This window comes from Oratosquilla oratoria, chromosome 22 (genome assembly GCF_046742065.1).
Source record: "Oratosquilla oratoria isolate Oo_2021 chromosome 22, ASM4674206v1, whole genome shotgun sequence".
Lineage (NCBI taxonomy): Eukaryota > Metazoa > Arthropoda > Malacostraca > Stomatopoda > Squillidae > Oratosquilla > Oratosquilla oratoria.
Window position 1 is genome coordinate 49,615,570 of NC_134798.1, and position 27,918 is coordinate 49,643,487.

Consider the following 27,918-nt stretch of genomic DNA (forward strand, 5'->3'; position numbering starts at 1 on the left):
TAAAGAAAAACATAAGGGAAACAGAGAACACAATGGAAGTGGCAGAAAACTAAGAGCGTCTTACACAAATATAGATGGATTAATAACAGGATTGAATGAACTGAATGATTATTTGAAAGAAAAAGAACCGGACATAATGGGAATTGTAGAAACAAAATTAAAAGGCCCACTACCACCCAACAGTGTAGGACATGATGCATACAATTATTGGATTAGAAACAGAGAGAAAAAACAAGGGGGTGGAGTTATGTTCCTGACTAAGAAGGATATAAACGTGAAAGGTGTCATATATGGAAAGAATACAGTAGAGATGATTATGATAGAAGTGGAAGACAGAGATAAGAAGAGCAGAAAATTTGTGATCAATTATGTGCCTCCGAAAACAGCCTCATGGGAGGAGAGTGAACATAAAAGTATGTTAGAGGACACAAAGATAGCATTAACTAAAATAATGGAAGACGGAGGAAGAATAGTTATGATGGGCGACTTTAATTGCAAAGAAATCTGCTGGGAAGAAATGACAGTAAAGAGTGGTGATGACTCATGGGGAAACGCTCTACTTGAGATGATTACTGACCATTCAATGACACAATGGATACAAGAGAACACTAGGTATAGAAATGAAGAAGAACCATCGAGGCTAGACTTAATAATTACATCTGAACCTAGAATAGTGGACAAGATTGAATATAAAACACCAATAGGTAAAAGTGACCACATATTGATTGAACTGGAACTTGCATACATATACCAAGGCTTTTTCCCCCTTCCAAGGGAGGTAGCCAAAAAGGGAAAGGCATAAAAACACTCCCACCCATTTCATCCCTAAATACACTCCACACCCCTCCCACCCTTCCTCTCATCTGAGCACCTCCTGGATGACGGGTCATCCCTGCACCCTGCCCACCGCCCTGGGTCAGAAGCAGTGTCGCAAGACACAGTACATCCACAGCGAGGCCGCTTCATCTAATCGGCGACCCCCCCTCTCCGTCCCCCTTTGCAGATATAAGGCGAGGACGGGGAGAAATCCCTTCGGGCTGCGTCAAAATTTACTCACACATACTACCCCACCCCCCACTTCCCCGCCCATTCCTCCTCATGCAGTCACAACATCATCCATATACAACCATTCTCCACTCACCTCTGTCTTCCGTCCTCTCCCTTCCTTCCTCAACAGACATTCCCCTCTTCCCCAAAGCCCCCTTCACCCCATCCATCCACCTCATCCTAGGACGTCCCCTCATGTTCACTCCCTCCACATCTGCCTTCCATACCTCTTTTACTAGTCTTTCTTCACTCATTCTTTCCATGTGTCCAAACCATCCTAATATTCTTTCATCAACCCTATCTCCCAAATCCTTTTTCACCCCTGTTCTCCTCCTCACCTCCTCATTTCTCACTCTATCTAGCCTAGTAACCCCCACCATACTTCTCAGACACCTCATCTCAAACACATTCAAACTCCTTCTCTCTTCTTCTCTTATGTTCCACGTTTCTGCCCCATACAGTGCTGTTGGCACAATCACTCCTTCATACAGTCTCCTCTTCGCATCCATTCCCAAATGTCTATTCCTCATTACACTCTTTAAACCACCAAGGCATTTACTCGCTTCTCTCAATCTACATTCTACCTCCATCTTCACTCCACCTTTTCCTGCTACACTTGCACCCAAGTATCTAAAACTATCCACTTCCTCCAGTCGCTCTCCCTTAATGTTCACTTCCAGTCTACTGCCACTTTCACCCCTTGTACATCTCATCACCTTACTTTTACCCACATTTATCTTTAGCTTTCTTCTATCACATACTCTCCCAAACTCTGCCACCAGCTTCCTCAATCCCTCCTCTGACCCTGCCACAAGCGCAGTGTCGTCCGCAAACAACAGCTGGCTCACCTCCCACTTTTCTCCATTTTCTTTAACCATCTCCAATCCCTGACTCACTACCCTAGCATTCACCTCTCGCACCACCCCATCCATGTATAAGTTGAACAGCCAGGGCGACATAACGCATCCTTGACGAAGTCCCACCTTTACTTCAAACCACTCACTCTCTCCATTTCTAATCCTAACACATGCTCTACTACTCTCATAAAAACTCTTGACAGCTCCCAAAAGCTTTCCTCCTATCCCGTATATCTGCATAACCTCCCACAGTGCCTTTCTGTCTACCCTATCATAGGCCTTTTCCAGATCCATGAAAGCCCAAAAAATATCCTTCCCCTTTCCTATAGCTTTCTCACATATCTGTCTTACCACAAAGATCTGATCTACACAACCTCTACCCGTCCTAAATCCACACTGTTCCTCACCAATTACTCCCTCTGTTCCTCTCCTAATCCTCTCAATTAAGATCCTCCCATAAGCCTTCCCTACTACACTCAACAGGCTAATCCCTCTAAAATTACTACATTCACACTTGTCCCCTTTTCCCTTGTAAAGAGGAACTATACAGGCACTACTCCAGTCCTCCGGTACTCTACCCTCTCTCCAGCAAACATTAAATAACCTCACCAACCAGTCCACCATCACTGCACCTCCCTTTTTCAGACATTCTGCATGACATCCATCCAGACCAGGTGCCTTACCTACTTTCATCATCTTTACAGCTGCCTTCACCTCATCCTTCCTTATTTCTCCTCCATTCTCCTCACTCATCACTCTCATTTTCTTCGCATTTCCCACTTAATGAAGAAAAATATATGAAAAGAAATGAACAATATAGAAAAGGAAGAATGATGTATGAAAAAACAAACTTTGATAAAATAAGAGAATTCTTCCAACAAGAAAACTGGGAAGAAATATACAAAGAAGAAACATCAGTGGAAGAGAAATGGAATATTTTGACAAAAATTTACAAAAAAGGAGTGGAAAAGTATGTCCCAAGACAAAAACAAGAAAAAGAATATGTAAAATGCTGGTACAACAAAAGTTGTAGGGAGTTAAAAGACAAAAGAGACAAAGCCTGGACCAGATGGAAAAAAGACATAAGACCTGAAAAATGGAAAATATATACTGGTTATAGAAATGAATATGTACAAAAGTGCAGAGAGGAAAAAAGAAAATATGAAAAAGATGTTATAGAAAAGTGTAAAGATCAACCAAAACTATTCTACAGATTTGTAAACAATAAACTGAAAAACAAACAAGACTTGGAGAAATTAAGACAAGGAGGAGTTGAATACACTGAGGAAATGGAAATGGCAGAAATTATGAACAAACATTTTAAATCAGTGTTTACAAGGGAAAATATACAACCTGAAGAGATTGAGTGGAAAGAGAAAGTCCCCCCTATGGAAGAAATAGAAGTAACAAAGAATGAAATATTGACACACTTGAGTAATTTTGATGTCAGAAAATCGCATGGGCCAGATGAAATAGCAAACTGGATTCTGAAAGAATGCAGGAATGAACTGGCAGACAAAATACATAGCATAATAAGCAGTTCCTTAAAAGAAGGAAAAGTTCCAGAAGATTGGAAAAAAGCAAATATAGTACCTATATATAAAGGAGGAAATAAAGAAGAACCTACAAACTATAGACCAGTCTCTCTAACAAGTACAATAGCAAATATTTGTGAAAGAATTATCAAAAGTAGATGGGTAAAATACTTGGAAAAAAAACAACGTACTAAATCCAAGGCAATTTGGATTCAGACAAGGACGATCATGCGTCACCAATTTAATATTTTTCTATTCAAGGCTAATAGATATAATACAAGAAAGAGATGGATGGGCTGATTGTGCATTTCTAGACCTAAAAAAAAGCTTTTGACAAAGTACCACATAAGAAGTTGCTTAAGAAATTAGAATATGAAGGAGGAATACATGGTAAATTGCTAAATTGGATGGAAGACTTTTTGCAAGAAAGAAAAATGAGAGTAGTGATAAGAGACCAGCACTCAAAATGGAATGAAGTAATAAGCGGTGTCCCGCAGGGAACAGTTCTGGCCCCAATAATGTTTGCTATATATATTAATGATATGGATGAAGGAATTGAAAGCTATATGAGCTTCTTTGCAGATGATGCAAAACTACTGAAAAGAGTGAAAACTGAAGAAGATTGTGAATCACTACAGAGAGATCTAAATAAAGTACAAGAATGGAGTAGGAAGTGGGAGATGGAGTTCAATACAAAAAAGTGTAGTATAATGGAATTTGGAAAAAGCAAAAACAGAATAACAGGATCATATAATTTGGGAGAAGAAGGAATAAAAAAAGTAGAAAATGAGAAGGACCTGGGAGTCATTGTTATGTATAATATGTCACCTGAGAAACATATAAGATTTTTGGAGAAACTTATAATTCAATAAGAACAATCAAAGTGGCATTTACATACCTGGATGAAGAAATGGTGAGGAAAATCCTAATCACCCTGATAAGACCAAGATTGGAATATGCAGCAACGATATGGTCACCAAGTACAAAAAAATGTATAAAAAAACTTGAAAGAATACAAAGAGCAATTACAAAATTGGCACCAACACTCTCAAAACTATCATATGAAGAGAGACTACAAAAACTTAAACTACAGACACTAGAGCAAAGAAGAGAGAGAGGAGATTTGATAGCTATTTACAGAATCATGAAAGGCATAGAAATTACTGATGGAGAGAATCTGATAAAATGGGATGACAGAAATACAAGAGGACACGGAAAGAAAATAAAAAAAGACAGCTATAGAAGAGATTTGAAAAAGAACAGCTTTCCTCACAGAGTAATAGACAGTTGGAACAAGTTAGATGAGAAAGTGGTGTGTGCAAAAACAATACATGAATTTAAAAATAGTTTAGATAAAATGAAATATGAAGACGGGACCCCACAAGCATAGCTCCCCTTCCCGTAAAATACAACTAGGTAAATACAACTAGGTAAATACACACACACACACACCATTTCCTTATAAGAATGTGTTTATATTTCGATTTTCTAGAAAAAAGAAAGAAATTCCTGAGAACTTACTTGTTATTTAACTTCTTAATTTTGTCAAATTGTTCCTTGGCCTCATCGGTGAGGCCTTCCATCCACTCCTTGGCATCATCCAGGATACCCGCAAGTGCTGTAAGTACAACAGAAATGGTCAGAATAGATATATAAAACAACAAAGGTTAACCAGAAGCTGCTCTCTGAGGTACATACCATCCGCTAGCGGCTAGAGCTTCTTGTGACGGTTTGGCTCCCAATTCTTTCCATGCTGGAGGCTGGGACTCCAAAGCATTGGCGCTGCCCCAACAGGATATAACACTTCACCCAATACTGTACAGCACATTATGGAAGACTGCATTGTTCACAATTATGCACGCCAACAACACATATACTCTGCAAGGGATTTATGGAAAAAAAAAAACCTTCCAGTCATGGCCTGTTAATGTTAGAAAACTCACAATGTCTGCCGGCCTTACGAGAAAAGTCGAGCGGGTTCAAATCAAAAAAGGTATGGCGTCGATTCTGTTTATTTGCTTACAAAAACAAGATATTTCAAAGATGGTAAATAATTACCTTCTTTCCTAGGATCCAAATAAATGTACAAACATAATCATATCAAAAATATATAGACCATTATAATGATAATGGTAGTATTAATCAAATCTAACCAATTCAAAACAAGTAAATATAGAAATGGCGGGAAGCAGATGACAGACCACCTAGCAAGGCGACTTAGTGATGGTCGTATCTTTAACATGGCCTTCCTTAAGCCCCAGTCACACCAAGCTTGCGACCTGTTTCCGTCCACTTTATACGGTGGCACTTTTGCTTCTCTCACGGTTAGCGCCAGGTGGCTATTTCATATTCATCTTCATGACGGGAAGGAGGGAGAGATTCATTCCAATTGCAGCATTGTCTTGAATTCTTTTTATAAACAAAGGAACAACACAATTCAGCCTGGTCGCCGCTGGTCGGAAACAGGTCGTAAGTTTGGTGTGACAGGGCCATTAGGAAGATGGGACTACTCGGGATCGAGGGAACGACGACAACAATAACAACAACAAAAAGGGTGAAGAACGGGGCTTATAAATGACATGACATGGTCTTGTGACGTCATATGGAGTCTTCTAGAATCATAGCACAGGTGTCTGGGCAAATTGACGGCAAGTCTGTTGAAAGTTATGGGTATTATATAAACGCTTAGAAAAGTACTTAACTGTATATTGTTCTTGAAAGGCACAATGCACATGACACGATTAAGTTTATATTCAGACAAAAATGTACACGACAACCTCTCCACACTGTGGCTTCACAATGACTAACTTGGAGAAGCGTAATGTTTCCCTTAGCGCGGGAAATCACTCAGGCCTAGCAACTGAACTTTCTTATACATGCAAATTAAGTATAGGTTATACAATAAATCAAATGACAAAATTCTTACTATACATTGCATTATACATTCAATCAAAAACAACACAAGATGCACAATAACAAATATTCATATTTCAACACTCCTTCTCAGATTGTATTGTTTTTGTAAATTCTATTCATTCACTTTTAGTTCAGTCATTCCCATACCTTTTCTAAATTTTTGAAACTTATCCACAGGGAGTGCCTTGGTTAATATATCAGCCAACATATTATCACTTGGACAATATTTCACACCAATGATTTTGTTATTGATCAACTCTCTCACAAAATGAAACTTTATATCAATATGTTTAGTACGAGAATGATCTTTCTGATTCTTCGCAAGGACTATAGCAGACTGATTATCCTCAAAGATAGTTATAGGACTTTGACAATCGTGTTTCAAGTCCGTTAGCAAAGATTTAAGCCAAACAGCTTCCTGTGCTGCACCAGATAGTGCTACATATTCCGCCTCAGCAGTTGAGAGTGCAACGCACGATTGCTTGTTTGAGCGCCAAGAAATCAGTCCACTGGTCCCGAGCCTGAAACAACAACCTGATGTGGATTTACGGTCAGATCTATCACCAGCCCAGTCAGCATCAGCAAAACCTACACATTCATTTACATCATCATTAGTATAGAGTAGTCCAACTGTAATGGTTCCTTTGAGGTATCTGAAGATCCTCTTAACTGCTGACCAATGCTGTTGATAAGGTTTATTACAGTACTTTGCAACATTACATACTGCATATGAAATGTCTGGTCTGGTTTTTGTGGACAAATATAACAAACTGCCAACTGCAGATTGATACTTAGTAGTATCAAAGAGATCTGATTCATCATAGTCTTTTAAAAGAACATTGCTTACATCACATGGAGTAGATACAGGCTTACAGTCACCAAAGCCAAACTTGTTAAGAACACTCTTAATAAATCCAGATTGATTGATGAATATTTTACCATTATTTTGTGCAATTTTTACACCTAAAAAATATTTCAATTCTCCTAAGTCCTTCATCAAGTAACGCTCACTCAACAAATTCTTAATCTCAGCAATAATATCAAAGGACTTACAAGCTAAAATGACATCATCAACATATATGGCAATTATACATAAATCATTATCATACATGCGAGTGTAAACACATGAATCACTAGGACTTTGTTCAAAATGCAAGTCTTTAAGAAATTTATCTAAGTTATCATTCCAACATTTAGGACCTTGTTTGAGGCCATAGATGGCCTTGTTTAGTTTGCATACTAACTCTTCTTTTCCAGGTTCATGAAAAGATTCGGGTTGAGTTAAGTAAATCTCTTCACGCAGTTCTCCATTGAGAAATGCAGAAGATACATCCATCTGATGGATCTTTAATCCTTCACGAGCAGCTAATGATAAGATGGTACGTATTGACTCAAACCTAACCACGGGACTGAAGGTCTCATCATAGTCAATACCAGGTCTTTGTGAAAAACCTTGAGCAACTAAGCGAGCTTTGTAAGAGGAAACTGAGCCATCAGGTCCAATTTTCTTTTTAAAAACCCACTTCGATTTGACGGGAGTTCGTCCTTCCGGCAACTCTGTCAAATCCCAAACATCATTAGAAGAAAGAGCTGTTATTTCACTCTGCCTAGCTGCCTTCCAAAGAGATTTTTCAGGTCCATTCAAAGCATCCTCGACACTTTGTGGTTCACCAAGTGATGGTGCATCACAAATATTAACCCATTCACCAAGACGTTCTGGTGGACGTCTATCTCTATTGGACCGCCTAACATGCATTTCAGGAGCTTCATTTCCATTTTTCTCATCTCTATCTACAGGAATGGAAATATCAACTTTTTCAACTGAAGCAGAATCAACATTAGCACACTCCTTCTCAAGAAAATACATTTGAGATTCATTGAAAATTACATCCCTGCTGTAAATTATTTTCTTACTGGTTACATCATACAATCTGTAACCTTTAGTAGTAGATCCATATCCTAACATAACACAACGCTTAGATTTAGAATCTAATTTAGATCTTTCATCTTTAGGTACATGAACATATGATACACATCCAAAAATTCTTAAATGTTCAACATTAGGTTTTCTGCCATTAAGAGCTTCATATGGTGTCATGTCTGTTAGAGCAGCTGTTGGACACCTATTTCTAATATAGACTGCTGTACTTAGAGCTTCAGTCCAAAATGACTTAGGTAAATTTGAATCTGATAGCATTGCTCTTACGGTTTCAACCAGGGTACGATTTTTCCTTTCTGCAACACCATTCTGTTCAGGAGTTTTAGGTACAATAGTTTCATGACATATTCCCTCCTTCTTAAGATAATTTTGGAACTCATTGGAGGTATACTCTCCCCCGTTATCTGATCTCACAATTTTGATTTAAGCATCATATTGTTTCTCAACCAATGTCTTCCACTCTACAAATTTGTTGAAAACATCACTCCTATTTGTCAAAATGCACACCCATGTATACCTAGAAGCATCATCTATGAAGGTCAGAAAGTAATTACCATTACCCAAAGAACTAGGGTTAAGCTTCCCACATACATCAGTATGTATTAATTCAAACAATTTTCTATTTCTGTCCTTCAGTGATGGTCGAAATGGTTGTCTATGATTCTTACCATCAACACAGCTTTAAAAAAAAATAGAGTCACTTCTAAGAGAACTGTTGACACCATTTATCAAATCTTTCCTAACTAATTTACAAAGGTTATCAATGCCAAGGTGGCCTAACCTGCGATGCCATAACATCTCTTTTGACTGTGCAACAAGTGCAGAATTGGAGACAGAGTCAAGTGTCGTTGCAGCTGCAATATCACTTACATATTCTAGAAAATACAAATTCCCTACTAAATTTGCAACAGCCAACAACTCATTTTCTTGGTTGAAAATTTCACATTTACCTCCATGGAAATTTACAGTTACATCATTCTTAACCATCTTAGGTACTGACATCAAATTATAAGTTAAATTAGGAATGAAGAGAACATCTTTTAGGGTACAATTAGTTATTTCATCATTAGGTAGTTTCAATTTAATGCAAACATCACCTACTCCATAAGCTTTCAATGCTCTACCATCTCCTACTTCAACAAACAAAGGTATTTCTAGTGTCTCATAACTTGAAAAAAGTTCCTTTTTATGGGACATATGTTGCGTAGCACCTGAATCAATTACCCAACTGCCTGCTTTGACTACAGTATTTATAGATAAAGCACTAGCAATCAATGCTATTTCTTTTTATTTCCCACTGCACAATTCACTTTTTCATTTTTACACTTCTTCAAATAAACCCAACAATTTTTCTTGACGTGCCCCCATCTTTTTGCACTCAAAACACTGTATCTTTCTATATGACTTTGTTTTATTAACAACAAGTGCACTGTTATTGTTTGTTGACTTCATAAGACTACACTTACTTTCTTCGTGTAGAAGACGTTCCGTCACAGTTTCCCATTTTGTAAAATTTTCCGAAGCCTCTAGTGCTGTTACAAGCACTGAATAACTGTCAGGCAATGACGATAACAATATAATAACCTTGTCTTCCTCGTTAACGGCGTCGCCAACCACTGCGAGTTCATCAAATAGTTCTACGAACTTCTTCAAGTGTTCCTGCATACTGTCTTCCTGGCGTAATTTCATGTTGTACAATCGTTTCTTGAGTCTTAGTTTATTTGACCAGGTTTTCTTTTGAAAAGTGTCCTCCAGTAGTTTCCACACAGCACCTGGATCAGTTGGATCCCCAACCAAATACAGAAGATTTTGGTCAATAGCCAATACAATAAAAGCCAACGCCCTGGCCTTTTTCTTATTGTATTTTTCCAGTTCCCCTTCCTCTGTCGGTACTGTTTCTGAGCCATTTACTATACCGAACATATCCTCTTTAATCAAGTGCATCTTCATCTGCAACTTCCACGTAGGATAGTTCTTATCATTCAACAGTGTGAGGTTGATTGTACTACGATCCATTTTGTCAGTCTGTGTCACACAAATGTAATGCAACGTAATAAACACTTACGTTCACTTTTGTTCACGTGCCTACACCGCCATGCTCGATTCAATCACTATTCGCTGTGACGCAGTGTAATTTCTAAGCACACAAAATAGCGTGTCCTGGGCCCATAACCTATGTTGAAAGTTATGGGTATTATATAAACGCTTAGAAAAGTACTTAACTGTTTATTGTTCTTGAAAGGCACAATGCACATGACACGATTAAGTTTATATTCAGACAAAAATGTACACGACAACCTCTCCACTAGTGGTGGGCAGCTACCGGTAAAGTTACCGGTTTTATCGGTAACAGCCTTGACGGTAGCTTACCGGCAATAATTCTGCTACCGTTAAGGTTCCGTTAACCGATAAGCTATACCAAACACTCGTGGAGCGGTAAGCACGTCTCGGCTTGGTGGTATTGAGTGACGGTAGTGGTGGGCAGCTACCGGTAGTTACGGGTTTTATCGGTAACAACCTTGACGGTAGCTTACCAGCAAAAAATCTGCTACCGTTTAGGCTCCGTTAACCGATAAGCTATCCCATAATACTCAGCGGTAAGCACGTTTCGGCTTGGTGGTACTGAGTGACAGTACTGACGGCCCTACGTAGGATGAAAATTAACAGGAACGTATTCAACGTGCTAGATAGTCCTGCTCCCTTCTTGGCCCACAGATGCACAATACGAAATGTACGTATTCGAATATGAAAATTAACAGACGTGCTAGATCGTTTTGTTCGCATCTCGGCCCGCAGAGGTTCAGTGCAAAATGTACGTATTCGATTAGTCAGCCTATGTGATCTAGAAATGAAGAGGTGGTCAAACTACTCGAAAACTTTTCAGTCTGCCTGGTTAAAGGATCCCCTGTTTAAAAAATGGTTAGCGGAAGTGAAAGAGGATGGAAATAAGGCACGTTGTAAAGTTTGTAGAACGGACATGAAAGCTCACAGAACGGGGAGATTGGAGAGACACTGTTTCCACACTTACCAGATCTTCATATTTAACTTTATATTTAATGTTTATTAATATATGCATATTTACATAAATGTACGCAGTTGCTCATGAAAGACACCATCTGCATGTTGCAATCTATTTGTACTGTACTTGTATTGGAGTTTATCACAAACAAGTTCACAAATACACTTATCAGACTCGCACGAGTGATGACTGACAAGGATATATATATATATATATATATATATATATATATATATATATATATATATATATATATATATATATATATATATATATATATATATATATAAAAGCTATGGGTTGGGGCATGGAGTACAGTATACCACAACAGACTCACGGAAAGCAGAGACAAGAATAAGCGGGCCTCTACGACGCAAGGTAACGTGTTATTCAAAAATCATATTTTGTTAGTGATACGCATGTAATTATTATTCGCGTAGTCTTAAGTAACTAATATTTGCGAGCCTTACCCTAGATTGGTGGAGGTGGCGCGCGCTGGCGATTCCGGTGGGCATGTATCCAAATGGATACACAGAATAAAAATTAAAATAAAATATATGCGTGTGTTTTTTGTCCATTTAAAGGTACTATAATATAAATATAGGGATCGTAGAGTCCTGCTAATACAAAATTAACGTAATTCCAATATAAAAAATGACAACTATGAACAATTGAAAAAAACTGACAGAAATTCAAAGGGTTGAGATTATGTGTTCCTGAGCCTAATATAAGAGGAACTTGGTAAAAAAAAAACATGAAAATGACCTACATATGTCAATTCATCTCACACAAAACCTTTAAAACCTCAATTGTAAAAAAAAAACTTTGTCATGACTAAATGACAAATGGGTGATTTTGGAAATTAATTTTTATGTGTAATGTGTAAAAATGATGCATGTAATTATTTTTCTTTTATGAAATTGTGTTTCTATGTGAAAAATATATTCTTTGTATGAAATTGCACTTACATAGAGACGGAAGTGGAGAGGGGGAGGGGGGATTGGTGCGTAGGCCTATGCACTGAGGGAGAGGAGGTAATGCTGTGACCTTACACGCACCCCCTCCCTACTCCCCGCCCACGAGAGTTGGAGTAACGACTCGGAGCGCAGGATTTTTATAGTGACGTTACAAAACTTGAGTTGTGACTACACACCATAGTAGGATGAAATTTGTTTAGATTTAAGTCATAAAGGCGACTCGAACTTGGGACGTCACTACTACCTCACGAGTCTTTTACCGGTAAATTACCGGTAATTCCGGTAACGGCATTGTTGTTTACCGGTAATTCCGGTATTGAAATTAGCGGTATTTGCCCAGCACTACTCTCCACACTGTGGCTTCACAATGACTAACTTGGAGAAGCGTAATGTTTCCCTTAGCGCGGGAAATCTCTCAGGCCTAGCAACTGAACTTTCTTATACATGCAAATTAAGTATAGGTTATACAATAAATCAAATGACAAAATTCTTACTATACATTGCATTATACATTCAATCAAAAACAACACAAGATGCACAATAACAAATATTCATATTTCAACAAAGTCGACTTTAGGGATTTTGCAAACTTAGATATTTTTCTATGACTATGTGCTTCCCTTTACTACAGTGTCACCCTTTGGATATTTTATTATGGCTAACAATAGACGATTTTATTCAGCTGAGAGGGTCGGGATCTTGAAGGGAAAGGATTTTGGTCGATTGAAACTTCATTTCACTTGAAGTTAATCAGAATAGAACCTGGAGAATGCGTCAACGAAATTAAGGGATTGATTATTATAGGTACATCGAGATTGTGAGATTGGTGTCAAACGCTAAAAAAGATTTCCCTAAGCTAAATGAAATTACTTGGCGATAGTCAGAAATAGATCTACCATTTCTAGGATATCTAAGGGTCCAGTCACCGCAAGCTCACGACCTGTTTCCGACCCGGCCAGTTGCAGGTAGTCTTTGGAAGTCGCAGGCGGTCGGTAATAAAATAGATAAATAGACAGATCGATAGGTAGGTATATTACAACACACACTGAATATTCCCCAGTACATATATTTTCATCTTATCAACCACATTAAATTTTCCATTTCAATTCCTTGCATAGGCTTTCTGTCGCCGACCGATCGCTTGATTTTCGGTCGAAGGTGGTCGGAAACAGGTCGTAAGCTTAGTGTGACTGGGGCCCCCAAGATGGAGTTTAAGCTTCAAACAATAGAAAGGGGTGGGTTGGTCGCTCAGGCGATTAAAATCGTTTAGCGGCAACCATAATTAAATATATATGAGACGTATCACTACCATTTACGGGTTAAAAAGAAGAAAGTGAAGAACCTACGGGGGAGGTGTACCTATGGCCGAAGCCGTCACAGTTGCCCTATTCGCTTGGTCTGTTGAAAAGGCGTAATCTTTATTGTAGAAAAAGGAGGGCAATGTTCATTATAAAGGAACATTACAACAAGTTCCTAAGCCATAATTTGTTCAAAGGAAAAGTTCATATTAGGAAATGTTTTGATGAGGTCGTAAATGTCACATTTGCCCTTTGTGTTTAGGGAGCCCGAGGTCGTGATTCCTTGAATCCTTTTCATACATGATCGACTGAAGCGGAGTAATTATTTGCTGCCTCTCTGTCCATTGTGTGTGTGTGTGTGTGTGTATGTGTGTGTGTGTGTGTGTGTGTCTGTGTGTAGGTATATGCGTGTGTGTATGTGTGTGTATGTGTGTGTGTGTGTGTCTGTGTGTGTGTGTGTGTGTGTGTATGTGTGTGTGTGTGTGTGTCTGTGCGTAGATATGTGCGTGTGTGTATGTGTGTGTGTGTGTGTGAGTGATAATGATCAAGATTATAAAAAAATAACCAGTTTATTGAGTTAACAGTGATACACTGATAACATACAATTTGTGCTGACTTTAGGACTACACTAATTTATGTTGATAGTATGAGACTATTCTTGCAGCAGTCAGTCTTTGGCGCTCTGATAGGTAAAAGTTTGTTGTTGTGCCTAGTAGCGTGGCGTGGTGGGAGAGCGCTAGGTGGGAGGAAGTGTCGGTGACACGTGTCTGTGTGTTTGTGTGTGTGATTCGCCATGGTCTTGGATCACGTGTTGGACTCGTGATCGACAGCTATTTCCTTCCCGGAAGAGAACTCAGAGCTCATATATGACCAACTCCCTGCCCACGAGAGTCGTAGTAACAACCCGCAACGCAGCGATACTGAAATTATTTCAGCCCCGGGCGGGATTCGAACCCGGAACAATGTAGTGGTAGCCGGGAACTCTACCTATTGCGCCACGAGTTGTATGTATGTATGTGTGTGTGTGTGTGTGTGTGTGTGTACTGAATTCCCCTACACTAAACGTGTGTTTGAGTGCATGTTAGTGTGTGCACGCTGAAATCGACACAATCCACGTGTAGCACATGTCAAGTGTCTGACTGATGCTGCCGATAGCGTCGTTACCTACAACACTGAGATGTAATCTTGGACCCTTGCACGAAGACGAGTCAAACCTCCATCGAAGTTGCTTTGGGTCGTTCCCATGGCAACGCACAATTGTTCAAAACTCTTGGACCTCGAACTGAGTTCGTATGTTTATTCGCTCCTTCGCCAGACAATTTCATTCAACTGAGGTGAGGAAAAGCGCATTTGGGGACACCAAGATCTGACCCATGATGTTCCAGATCTAAGTAAATATACCTTTTGATGTTATCTATAACATCTATTTCTATAAAGAATTCATTTCACTAAGGAATGTCTTTTGGAAACACAAGTGAATCGATGTAGCAATAACGAAAGCATTGGGTCAGAAATAGGTGTGCGGAGTATTGCCACAAGGGAAAAAAAAAAAAAAAAAATATATATATATATATATATATATATATATATATATATATATATATTTATAGAGCTGACGCCACAGACGTGAATAAAATAGTATGACGGCAGCTGGATCAAAGAGAAAAGTACCACCCGTTACGGAAGGTGGGAAGGTTAAGGCCCTGTTCACACCTGCGGTTCCAACCGCCGCGGTTTGAACCGCGGCTGCTCAATTACAATGTAAGACAATGGAGGCGTTGACACACAACCGCGCAGTTTTTCCTTGACTATGGGTGTACCGTCGCGGTTTCCGCGCGGTTCGAACCGCTAGTGCCATTGGGACGCCAGCTTTAGGTTTTATTCTGTGTTTATTGTTATGACAGTTATTTCCGTTATTTTCGTTGTGACCGTTATTTCCGTTATTTCCGTTACCGCTAGTCTTTATTCAAATTCTTATGGCTCGTTTAGGCTATGAAGCTTATGTTAAAGATCTTCGGTATTATGCCGCATTGGGCATCGATCTCGCTTCGTAAGTCCTGAGCTGAATAAAATCACCCGACGACACTCGGCATAAAATCCATGAGATGGCCGTAACGATGAAAAGGATTCGAAGTTGATTTTAAAAATCACTTTGAAAAAAAAATGTAAATGAATAAGACAAATGAATAGAGAAATGAATGAATAAATAAATAGTTAAGAAATAAATGAAGAAATGAAGAAATATATAAATAAAATATAAATAAACGAACAAATAAGTAAGTAGATGAATAAATAAATAGAAGTAACCAAGTAGACAAATAGATAATTGAATAAGCAAAGAAACAAACAGATACAATAATGAATTACTAAATAAACTAATCAACATAAAAATAGATAAAAATGTATAAAAATAGATAAAAATAGATAAAAATGTATAAATAGGCGAATAAATAAAAAAGGAATAAATAATTAAGGAATGAATAAATAAAGAAACGAATGAATAAATGAAGAAAGGAATGAACAAATGAAAAAACAAAAGAATAAACGAATGAATGAATAAAGAAAAGAATGAATAAATGAAGAAACGAGTGAGTAAATGAGGAAACGAATAAATTAATTAATATATAAATGAATATATGAATAAATAAACGAATAAATGAATGAATAAATGAGTGAATAGATTAATAAAGGAGTAAATAAATAAACAAATAAATATATGAATAAACAAATAAATAATTGAATAAACGAATAAATAAATCAATAAACGAATAAATAGATGAATGAACGAATGAATAAGTTAATCAATAAGAAATAAATGAATAAATGAATTAATAGATGAATAAATAAATAGAAAACGAAAATCCCCCAATGCTACCACGGGACTGGGGAGGGCCACGAAGTTGAATAAAATCGCCTGACGGCAGCCATAACAAAATGAAAAGGGCTACCAGGTGCGTGAGGGGTTTCGTCCCATTGACAAACGACCTTGTAATCCCTTGATCACAGGGTCGTGGTGCTGAGATGAAATATGGAGCACACCAAGGTGTTCCGTTCTGTTCTGATGGGGAAAAAGCAACGCCATCTCTCGGAAAATGTGGATATCATAAGCATGTTCACGGATTTTGGGTGTGAAGGAGGGGGTGTTGGTAGGAAGGGAGGGGGGGGATAGACGGGATAGGGGATAGGGAGTGGGGATAGGGGTCCGGGGTTGGTTAATTCTTTACAGAAGATATACTGTATATATATATATATATATATATATATATATATATATATATATATATATATATATGTATATATATATATACATATATATAGAAATGTGTGTATACATATATATATATATATATATATAAATGTGTATGTGTGTGTATATATATATATATATATATATATATATATATATATATATATATATATATATATATATATATATATATGCTGGTACATTGTGACAAATTGATGAAGGTGGAAAAAGAAGTTACGGGTCTAGTTCCGAGTTCCTGAGTTTATTCCTGACCGGTTTCGCTTTATGCTTCAGGAACTCGGAACTAGACCCGTGACTTCTTTTTCCACCTTCATCATATATATATATATATATATATATATATATATATATATATATATATATATACATATATGCAATTAGGATTAAATATGACAGCATTTTGACAACGATTAAATTTCTTCTTAATATTTTCAATTCCTCTGATCAGGATCTTTCATGCTGGGAGATGAGTACGAACAAGATTTCTACTATGGAAATCTTGTTCGTACTCACCTCCCAGCAGGAAAGATCCTGATCAGAAGAATTGCAATAAGTTGAATCACTGTCAAAATGCTGTCATATTTAATTATTCAATTATACTTGCATTAAAGAAAATCTGCTTCCTTCCTTTACGATATATGTATATATATATATATATATATATATATATATATATATATATATATATACATATATATATATATATATATATATATATACATATATATATATATATATATATATATATATATATATGTATTTAGCTGGATAAGATTGTCTGTATAGGTTTGTTTTTCCAATAGAACGCTTTTAATAACGCAGACACACACCATACCATACCATACCATACCATACCATACCATACTATACCATACCATACAGCAGTGGTATGGTAAACGCATGAGATGAAAAATATAAAGAAGGTCGAGAGAATATGTAAAGAACAACGACCAAAGTGGTTCCCAGTATCATTCATTTTATTTTATTTTTGTAAGCACAGTACGAGGAGATTAAGAATACAAGGCTTGCCATCGTTGAATATTCATTAACCAAAAGGGGCTATCACATTGGTCTTCTAGAGGCTTTACCATCACCGACCGTTAAAAGTTCGTTTGAGTAAAAAACGACTTCGGTCACAACATTTGAATTTTCAAATCACCAAATATCAAATCATCTTTCCGTTATATATAGCAAAGCTGAATGATGAACTATAGATTGTAAATATATACGAATGGTAGATATGCTGCTGAAATGTACTTAGAGAAGTCTAGATTTCTGTAACCAAAGTCATATTCTAGCTATTCAAAGGGGGGTTGGAGGTAGAATGTAGGAGGAAAAATAGCCCTGTTTGGTAACCCATTAAGCTGAATAAAATCGTCTGGCGTCAACAGGAATAGTACGTGAACATTTATCAAGAGGTTAGCAAATTATCAATATCCTTTATGCTGTACTGGGTGACTGTCATGGCCTTCAGATGATTTATGTACTAATGTTGACGCAATTACTGTATGTGAGGGGGGTCTGGGGAGGAGTGAAGGGGGTAGAGGAGGTATAAGGAAGGGGGTAAGGGGGTAAGGGGGGAAGGGGAGGAAGATAGATTTCTTGTCAATAACACATACACCCGAGACAGAAGATAACCTAAATTGTACCTTTACCAACTTTCTCTTCCATGCCAAATTGAATCACTGTAATTGAGATTCGTTTAATGATAGTAACAAATAACGCTGCATACAGCTTTCTGTTTCGAAAAACTTGGAGTTTTGTTAAAGTCACTGTTTATGTCGCTTCTATAGCGACGACGCTGGGCCAGTTCCCGCTAAAGCAAACGACATGACGTATGTATAATCCTGCTTTGCTATTGGTCGTCGCCGTGACGTGATACCCGCCCTACCTTCCGGTTGGCACCAAGTAATAAAACGTCATAGTTTCATGATGACGAGGTGCGAGTAGGGGTGGGGAGGCGAACACAAATGAAATGAGGAGGGGAGCTTAAATTTCTGTTTCTATTGATCAACGCTGATGGACCATCAGACAATCTCATTTGCTATTGGTCGCTTCGATAGAGCAATGCCGTTTACTATTGGCCGTTAATCGGTGACATACTTTCGCTCACAAAGAGTGATTTGTCTATTGATTGAAATGTAGTTTTCGTCTTAACGACGCTGGTAGAGCTGGAATGAGAACCAGACAATAATGTACTCGTAAAATGTACCTCAGGTTCGAAGTCAATTTTATCAACAAGGAAGTAAACCAACCTAGTTACATACAAAACAATCTGATGATTATCTGAAGTTGTAAACTCTGTGTAGTGACGACTTGGACACGCTCCAGTTTTATTTTATTTTTCTCACTTTGCTTTAAGTAATAGTCCAGTTCTGTTATACTCTTGATGTTATTGTAGATAAGGTATCTGATATGAATTAAAGACTTTAACCTGATTGACATTTGTAAATTTGATTACTTTGGAAAGATGACAGTCACAAACCCGTTAATATTAACGATTTTTTTCTCCAAGAATATTTGTTAATTTCACGCATTTTATAAAAAAAAAAAAAAAAAGATAGTACGGCTATTTACGTTTACATCCAATGTCATGTGCATGCGCAGTAAGACGTTCTTCTAATAAGCGTCACTTGCCAACCATCTTTTTTCTTTCATATTTTTGAACTTTTTGTCGAAAATATGTTAACATTTGCCACGTTATGGCTGCGATGAAGACGACTGTATTCTCTGACTGTATTCTGGTCATTTATGTGGATTTGATAATCTAGAAGACTTTGCTTACATTATTCTAAACTTCCCTAAGAATATTTCAACATTGTGTCTCACATTCACATAGGTCTAACTTCTCTTAGTTCCTCATATAGTTTCTAATTGAATGACGCAAAGGTAATTGGGCATCTGGATATTTGAAAAACAAAAAATTGTAACCGAAGTCGTTTCTATACAAACGAACTCACAACAGTTGGCGGTAATTCGCCCTGTGTGAAGTGGCTGGATCATAGACCTGCAAATCAAAATAATTATTTTCATGTCGTCGCTAAAAATACTTGCCTGCAAATCAAAGTAATTATTTTCATTTCGTCGTTGAAAATACTTAATTCGCCAGAGCCCTGAGATTTTATGAAACTTAATAAAACTTTTTTTTTGGCTTTATCAAGAATAAAATATTTGAGGACAACGCGCCATTATTTCTAAGGTCGTCCGTATGATAATACATTTTACATATTCTTATCTTTCTTATCTCCGGAGGAGACCGTAAGAGACCATAAGGCCTACACTAAGCAGTTCCATGTCCCTTACCACCTTGCATCCCTACTTATAAAGTTATCTAATCTTCTTTTAAAATAATAAATTACTATAGTGGTCTTCTGAGGTCGATGACGCCTATCAAGGTTCCTCCCTTCTTCGGCGACTCCTACCGTAAGGAACGTACGGAGTTCGAGGATATGGAAAAGGTCCGCTGGCAAACCAGAAGCCTTGTCTTAGTATATATATATAAAATATATATATATATATATATATATATATATATATATATATATACATATATATATACATATATACATATATATATATATATATATATATATATATATATAAACAAATTGTGACATTTTGTCAATAGAGCGGTGGTGTCCTATAGATCCGGTGGAGTCCAGTAGATCCAGTGAAGTCCACTAGATCCGGTGGGGTCTTGTAGACCCGTTGGAGTCTTGTAGATACGGTGGAGTCCTGTAGATCTAGTGAAGTCCTGTAGGTCCGGTGGAGTTCTGTAGATCCAGTGGAGTCCTATAGATACGGTGGAGTCTTGTAGATTCGGTGGAGTCCTGTAGATCCGGTGGAGTCCTGTAGATCCGGTGGAGTCCTGTAGATCCGGTGGAGTCCTGTAGATCCGGTGGAGTCCCGTAGATCCGGTGGAGTCCTGTAGATCCGATGGAATGCACTAGATCTGTTGAAATCGTGTGGATCTGGTGGATTCTTGCCAAAGGCCGAGCTCCCTTCAAAGCCAGTGTCTTGTGAGATAAAAAAAAAAAAAAAAAAAAAAAAAAAAAAAAAGTCCTCCTTCACCGTCTCCTCCCGGAGGATGTGTGGGGTTCGGCTGCACGAAGAACGTGACCTGGAGCAACTAACTCCGAAAGTGTAGATGAGTATCGCTAGACGGAAGGGGGGCATTACACCGATAAGACGCGGCGAGGAATGAGGTCTTCTTAGCATGACCTCGATGGCCTCCTGGGCGAGTTCGTTACGCGGACTTCGAAGATTCTTTGCCGACTTCGAAGATTCTTCGCGGACTTCGAAGATTCTTCGCGGACTTCGAAGATTCTTTGTGGACTTCGAAGATTCTTCGCGGACTTCAAAGATTCTTCGCGGACTTCGAAGATTCTTCGTGGACTTCGAAGATTCTTCGCGGACTTCGAAGATTCTTCGCGGACTTCGAAGATTCTTCGCGGACTTCGAAGATTCTTCGCGGACTTCAAAGATTCTTCGCGGACTTCGAAGATTCTTCGCGGACTTCGAAGATTCTTCGCGGACTTCAAAGATTCTTCGCGGACTTCGAAGATTCTTCGCGGACTTCGAAGATTCTTCGCGGACTTCGAAGATTCTTCGCGGACTTCGAAGATTCTTCGCGGACTTCGAAGAATTCTTCTGGAGGATCCATATTTGTCACCAGCATGTGTCAAACCGGAATAAATAATGCACCGGGTCCGGTATTCGTATACCGGGGAGGAGGGAGCGGCATCGTGTCGCCTTCCGGGCTTGGTGTCCGGCTCACTATCCAGGTGACTTTGGTCTGGTTTGTCGTCCCGAGAGTTATGTAGACACGCCTTCTCACGCGAAGACTAAGCTGTGTGCCTTTCAACCTTTTAATTCTTATATCTTTTCATTTAAGTTTTGCATATGCATTTGTTTGTTTGTTGATTTAGTTATCTATATATCTATCTATTTATTCATCTACTTATTTATATATCTATATATTAATCTATATCTATTTTCATTTATTCATTAATTTCTTTATTTATCTATTAATCTATTTTATTATATGCTTATTCATTTACTTGTTTGTTTATTAGTTAATTTGTTTATTCTATTTACGTATAGATGAATTGATAAATAGATAAATAGACAAATCAATATATAAACAAATAAATAAATATATAGATTAATGGATATATGAATAGATGAATAAGCAAATAAAATAATCTAAGAATAAATGAATAAACGCATAAAGAATATATAGAAATAAATAGATAAATGAAAGTATACATATATCTATTCATTTATTCATATATTAATCTATTTATTTATATATTTATTTATTTATGTACTCATTTATTTATTCATTTATTTATCTCTACATTTAATTATTTACATATTCGTTTATTTTTATTTTTTATTCATTTATATACTTATCAACTAACTTTACAACTGATGTTGTTATGGGTCGAGTGGTCCTCGACAAAATGTTGTCTCGTTCTGCCAGACTAAAAGCAAAAGCTCCACGTGAGTTGGCCAAGAGAGGCACTAACCCGTTTATTATTGAGGGGAGGGGGAGGAAGCCCACGAAGATGAATAGAATAGACTGGCAGCAGGCATGATAAATTGAAGGGAGAGACCTCACGTCTACTGTACTATAGCGATGGGCACCTGTGTGTAATGGTCAGCCTAAACTGTATATATATATACTTTTATTTTCCAAGTGGTTTCTGCAGGTATTGTTATCACGTGTGTTTAGTGATTTGTTTTGCGCGCGCGCACACACACACACACACACACACACACACACACACACACACACACACACACACACACACACACACACACACACACACACACACACACACACACACACACACACACACACACACACACACACACACACACACACACACACACACACACACACATATATACAAGCCGTGGGCTTTGCCCTCCCCGGCTTTGCCGGGGGCTTGGCTGCGCATACAGCGGCCTACGGCCGCAGCTTTCCGCGCTCTAATCCCTCGTTTTCCCCTTCGGCCTCGGCCTCGGGGCAGAACACCAACACGGGATCCCCAGCACGAAGAAGAACGCGAAGAAGAACGCGAAGAAGAACGCGAAGAAGAACGCGAGGAAGAAGAACGCGAAGAAGAACACGAAGTAGAATGCGAAGAAGAACGCGAAGAAGGACGCGAAGAAGAAGGAGAAGAATACGAAGAAGAACGCGAAGAAGAACGCGAAGAAAAACGCGAAGAAGAAAGCGAGGAAGAAGAAGAAGAAGAAGAAGAAGAAGAAGACGAAGAAGAAGAAGAAGAAGAAGAAGAAGAAGAAGAAGAAGAAGAAGAGGAACGCGAAGAAGAAGAAGAAGAAGAGGAACGCGAAGAAGAAGAAGAAGAAGAAGAAGAAGAAGAAGAAGAAGAAGAAGAAGAAGAAGAAGAAGAGGAACGCGAAGAAGAAGAAGAAGAAGAAGAAGAAGAAGAAGAAGAAGAAGAAGAAGAAGAAGAAGAAGAAGAAGAAGAAGAAGAAGAAGAAGAAGAAGAAGAAGAAGAAGAAGAAGAAGAAGAAGAAGAAGAAGAAGAAGAAGAAGAAGAGGAACGCGAAGAAGAAGAAGAAGAAGAAGAAGAAGAAGAAGAAGAAGAAGAAGAAGAAGAAGAAGAAGAATACCACCTGACCCCGACTTACCCAAGCGCTTTTTCAAGAATATTTTTAGGACAAAGTGTCACCGTAATACCACCTGTCCCCGACTTCCACAGCGTTTTTTAGAAGAATATTTTTATTTAGACTTAGATATATATATGTATATATATATATATATATATATATATATATATATATATACAGTATGTATTTATATGTATATATATATATATATATGTATATATATATGTGTGTATATATGTATATATATATATATATGTATATATATACTATATATATATATATATATATATATATATATATATACATGAAAAAAAATACCTTGATCCTATATTGATGGATTTATTCTTAAGTGATATTCTGCGCAAAAGGAAAAACTGCCCCGTATTCAAGTGCTGGTTATTTATTCTAATTCAGCGTGATATTTTTCTTTTTCTTTTTTTGTGATTATTTCATTCGTGATATTCTAAGGTGCTTGTATATTAGTTATGTAAAAGTACAATAATCCAATAATCTTATTCAGACATAAGTGTACAACTATTCGCTAGTGTTATCTATTTACGTATCATAATATCTTCTCTCTTTTCTGTGTCTCATTTTCTGACGAGATATTTGGAGTTCCAGTAAAAACATTAATAAAACATTGAATAAATAGACAAATTAATGAATAAGTAAATAAATAAATAGATAAACGAATAAATAATTGAATAAATGAATATATAGATAAATAAACAAATAAATTGATAAAAAAAAATTAACGAATGAATGAGCAGGTAAATAAAAATCTAACATCGGGAGGATGTGAGAGAACGTTTCTTTGAACGCATATTGCGAATAAAAATGTAAACAAACAACATAGCAGATCAAGCTCTGCAATTGCAGAGTGGGATTACCGGGTGCATGCAAGCTCTTCATAAATTCAGGAGCAATTTCATGACCGGGAAAGTCAGAAAGAATCAAACTAAAAAGTTTCAAGGATAAGACGCTGAGTCAAAGGAAGTGGAATTCGCTTTGGTGTTTTGATTAAATGACTAACTCCTTCGTAAATAATAAATTGTTTGCGGCAATTACCTGAACAACGCATTAATACTTTAACCTCAGTTCTGCAATGAATGCAATGTTATCACACGTGTACATGAAGATTTGTTTACCTAGAAATGTGGTTTACACATCATCTTAGAAAAGAAGAAGAAGAAGAAGAAAAAAAAGGACGCACAATAGACCAAAAAAATAAATGATGCGACAATAGACATAATCTAAATGTACAGCGATCTATGTTTCACGGAACAATTGATAAAATCACTGAGCATAAGAATCAGTCTGCACGAAAATATACTTCATCTAGAAAATATATACAAAAATAGGTGAAAGGTAGAGCGAACGAGTGACAATGAAGTGACACAACAGCGGTCAGAACGTAAACTTTCCGTCAAAACATCTTGGTCCCATCATCGTTGTACGTTGGGCTTCGAGCTCGCCTCTTAACTCTATAGACCCTGATTCGACCTCTAACGGGTGCTGGTGACTACAGCATGGCTGTCGGGGCACATAGGGGAAAGGTGATGGCTTCGGCCGCAGGTAAACGCCACTCACAAGTCCTAGGATAGTGTTTCTTAACCTGTTGTCTCATGTACACCATGCTTATGTCTTGCTGTTCTTAATCCTCCTGAAAAGAACCACTAACTCAACAACAACAAAAATAGAATCGTTAGACATCCACTAACTACCACTAATTTTCAGTTTATGACCCAATTATGATACTCTGGTCCTCTAGTAGTCTATTGATCACATATTGTGGACCACTAATCTAGGAAAAGGGGGGGAGGGGGTAGTGGGAGGCGCTGGGCAATTTTCCCCTCCCATTGGGGATTGGGGGATATTCTATGTATGGATAGAATGATTAGTTACATAGAGCGATCCCTCCACATCACACCGACACGATCACAACATAACTGGGGTGGAGGATCTATGGTGAGAGCCTGAGAGGGTGATCGTTTTCCATCCAAATCCAGTGTCATAATACACTGTGGGCTGGCCAAGAACAACAACAACAACAACAACAACAGCAACTGTAACAACAACAACAACAACAACAACAACAACAACAACAACAACAACAACGATGACAACGACGACAACGACGACGATGACAACGACAACGACAACGACAACGACAACGACAGCAGCAGCAGGAGCAGCAACAACAATAGGAGTAACAACAAGAGTAATAACAACTACAACAACTATAACAACAACAACGATAACAACAAATACAACAAAAGTAACAATAACCAAAATAACTAACAGCAATAACCAACAACAATAACTAACAACACTAACAACAGCAATAGGAACAGTAACTCCTCCTGCCCCCTCTTTCCAGGATCTACAGTCTTGCAGAGGAGACAATAACTTGGAATTGTGCGGCGACATTTCTCGCGAACATTCCAGAAGAATGGGTCTTGCTCACGCAAATCTCGCCCTACTTTCGTCTCTACTTAGAGCTCACTATGCACCGCCGCTGTAGTACGTTCGGTATTGGCCCCGCCTCGTGAATCCAAAGGCTCCTGTTCGATGAAGGAGACTGCAAGAGACCATTAGGCCTACACTAGGTAGCTCCGTATCCATCACCACCTGTCATCCCCATCCATAAAGTTGTCTAATCGTTTCTTAAAACAACTGATAGTTTCAGCGCTTACTACATGGCTACCGGCCCCAGCTTTATTATTGTAACTATTTCTTTTTATTAGCTTCTAGAATTTTCTGTTGCATTTCATAAACATCACAGACTCAAAATATTTGCCCGTAAACCACTTTTTTGTTCTGGAGAAATATTTTCCTGCCATGCAATATCTCTAGACACAAACAACATCTCCAGACATTTCTATATGCTCATCCTCTCTCTAACCACAGATAACATTGGAAACTATCCACGATCCCCCCTCAGAACACTTACCAATAAAGATCGCCAAAGAACTTGAAGGAAAAATAAAGTCTGCTTAAAAAAGTCACAGTATAAAAAAAATGTGAAGTACATTAAAACCATCAAAAAGTCAAATTTGTCCATCCCTCATCCATAAAGCAGTTGGAGTAACAAAAAAAAAAAAAAAAAAAATGCACATATATCCAAGAATGAATACAAGTTACAGTTGGCTCCAAGAACCTTGCAGACACAAAAAAAAAAAAAAAAAAAAAAAAAAAAAAACGCACACATGTCCAAGTATAAATACAAGTTACAGTTGGCTCCAAGGGAGACCTTGCAGACAAAAAAAAAAAAAAAAAAAAAAAAAAAAACGAAGAAAAAAGAAGACTCTACGCCTGGTTATTACTGTCATTGTTGTTCCTGTCACTAAGTCATAAAAAGACCCCAGCAAGCAAGCCTTTGCTTAATGAGACCCCAAGAAAGACTTTGTCTAATAAGAACTCCTAATATCCGGTGTGGTGAGGAGGGGGGATTGAGGGGAGGGTATGGGTGTTGGGGTTGTTTGAGGGGGTTATAGGTGTTGGGGGTTATAGGTGTTGGGGTTGTTGGCGGGGTTAGGTGGCCTGAGTTGCCTAATCTGCCAATACTTTCTTTTATGGTAAGCATCTTGGCACGGGAAGACTGCCAAAAGCAAAGGCCAGGGTTGTGAAAAGAAGATGAAGAGCACGAGTCTAGGTGTTATATGATGAGCTCCTTCTATACCTGGTGACACTCTTCCTTTGGTCCCTGGTGCCGCCAGGCGATTTTATTCACTTCCTGCATCCCCCTCAAAAGCGAACGGCTCATATCCCTTGAGTAATGTATAATACAATACCCACCTTTCGAATACAGTAAAACCCTTCAGCCTGATAACACCACATCGGATAATGCATCATACAATACCTACATTTCGAATACAGTATACAGTAGACCCATTCGTCCAGGTAAGAATCCATACATATTTTATCATGGCTAATTTCAGCAGCTTCTATTTATCGTTGTGCTATTTCATCATATTCTATTGTTTATCTATTTTTTTTTTTTTTTTTTTTTTTTTCATCCGACCTAGATATGGATCAAAAGGTCTCCTGTCGGCATGCTCCGCCTTTGTAATCCTTTGTAATCCTTTGAATTGAAACGGGTTAAACAAATTGAGACCTCTCCTTAATAAAAATCACCAAACGTTAACCAGAATAGAATAAGTAAAGGTGCGCCACTGGATGGGAAGAGTTTAACGTTCCATACCGGACTTCTAAAACTGACCCAGTAGGTTCCAGGACTCGATGAATATAGCTTTCCTCGTTGGGTATTGTATATATTTCTATACACAGTAGTTCCCTCACAGTAACACAGAATTTGGCTTAGAAAGTGTATACATTGCCAAGGAAAGATACAATTTATACAATTATGATGCATTTGTTGGCTAGGTTTAGGTATCTGTAAAAGAGCGCCTGTGTATGA

At 37.9% G+C, this 27,918-nt stretch overlaps 1 protein-coding gene across 1 annotated transcript in view; it reads right to left on the minus strand.

Moving 5' to 3' along the window:
* Positions 1 to 27,918, minus strand: part of LOC143037383 (uncharacterized) — a 115,845-nt gene that overhangs the window by 70,428 nt on the left and 17,499 nt on the right. Inside the window, exon 3 of the mRNA XM_076205519.1 lies at positions 4,961 to 5,057. Coding sequence (XP_076061634.1) covers positions 4,961 to 5,057 — 97 coding nt within the window. The remainder of the gene's footprint in view (positions 1 to 4,960; positions 5,058 to 27,918) is intronic.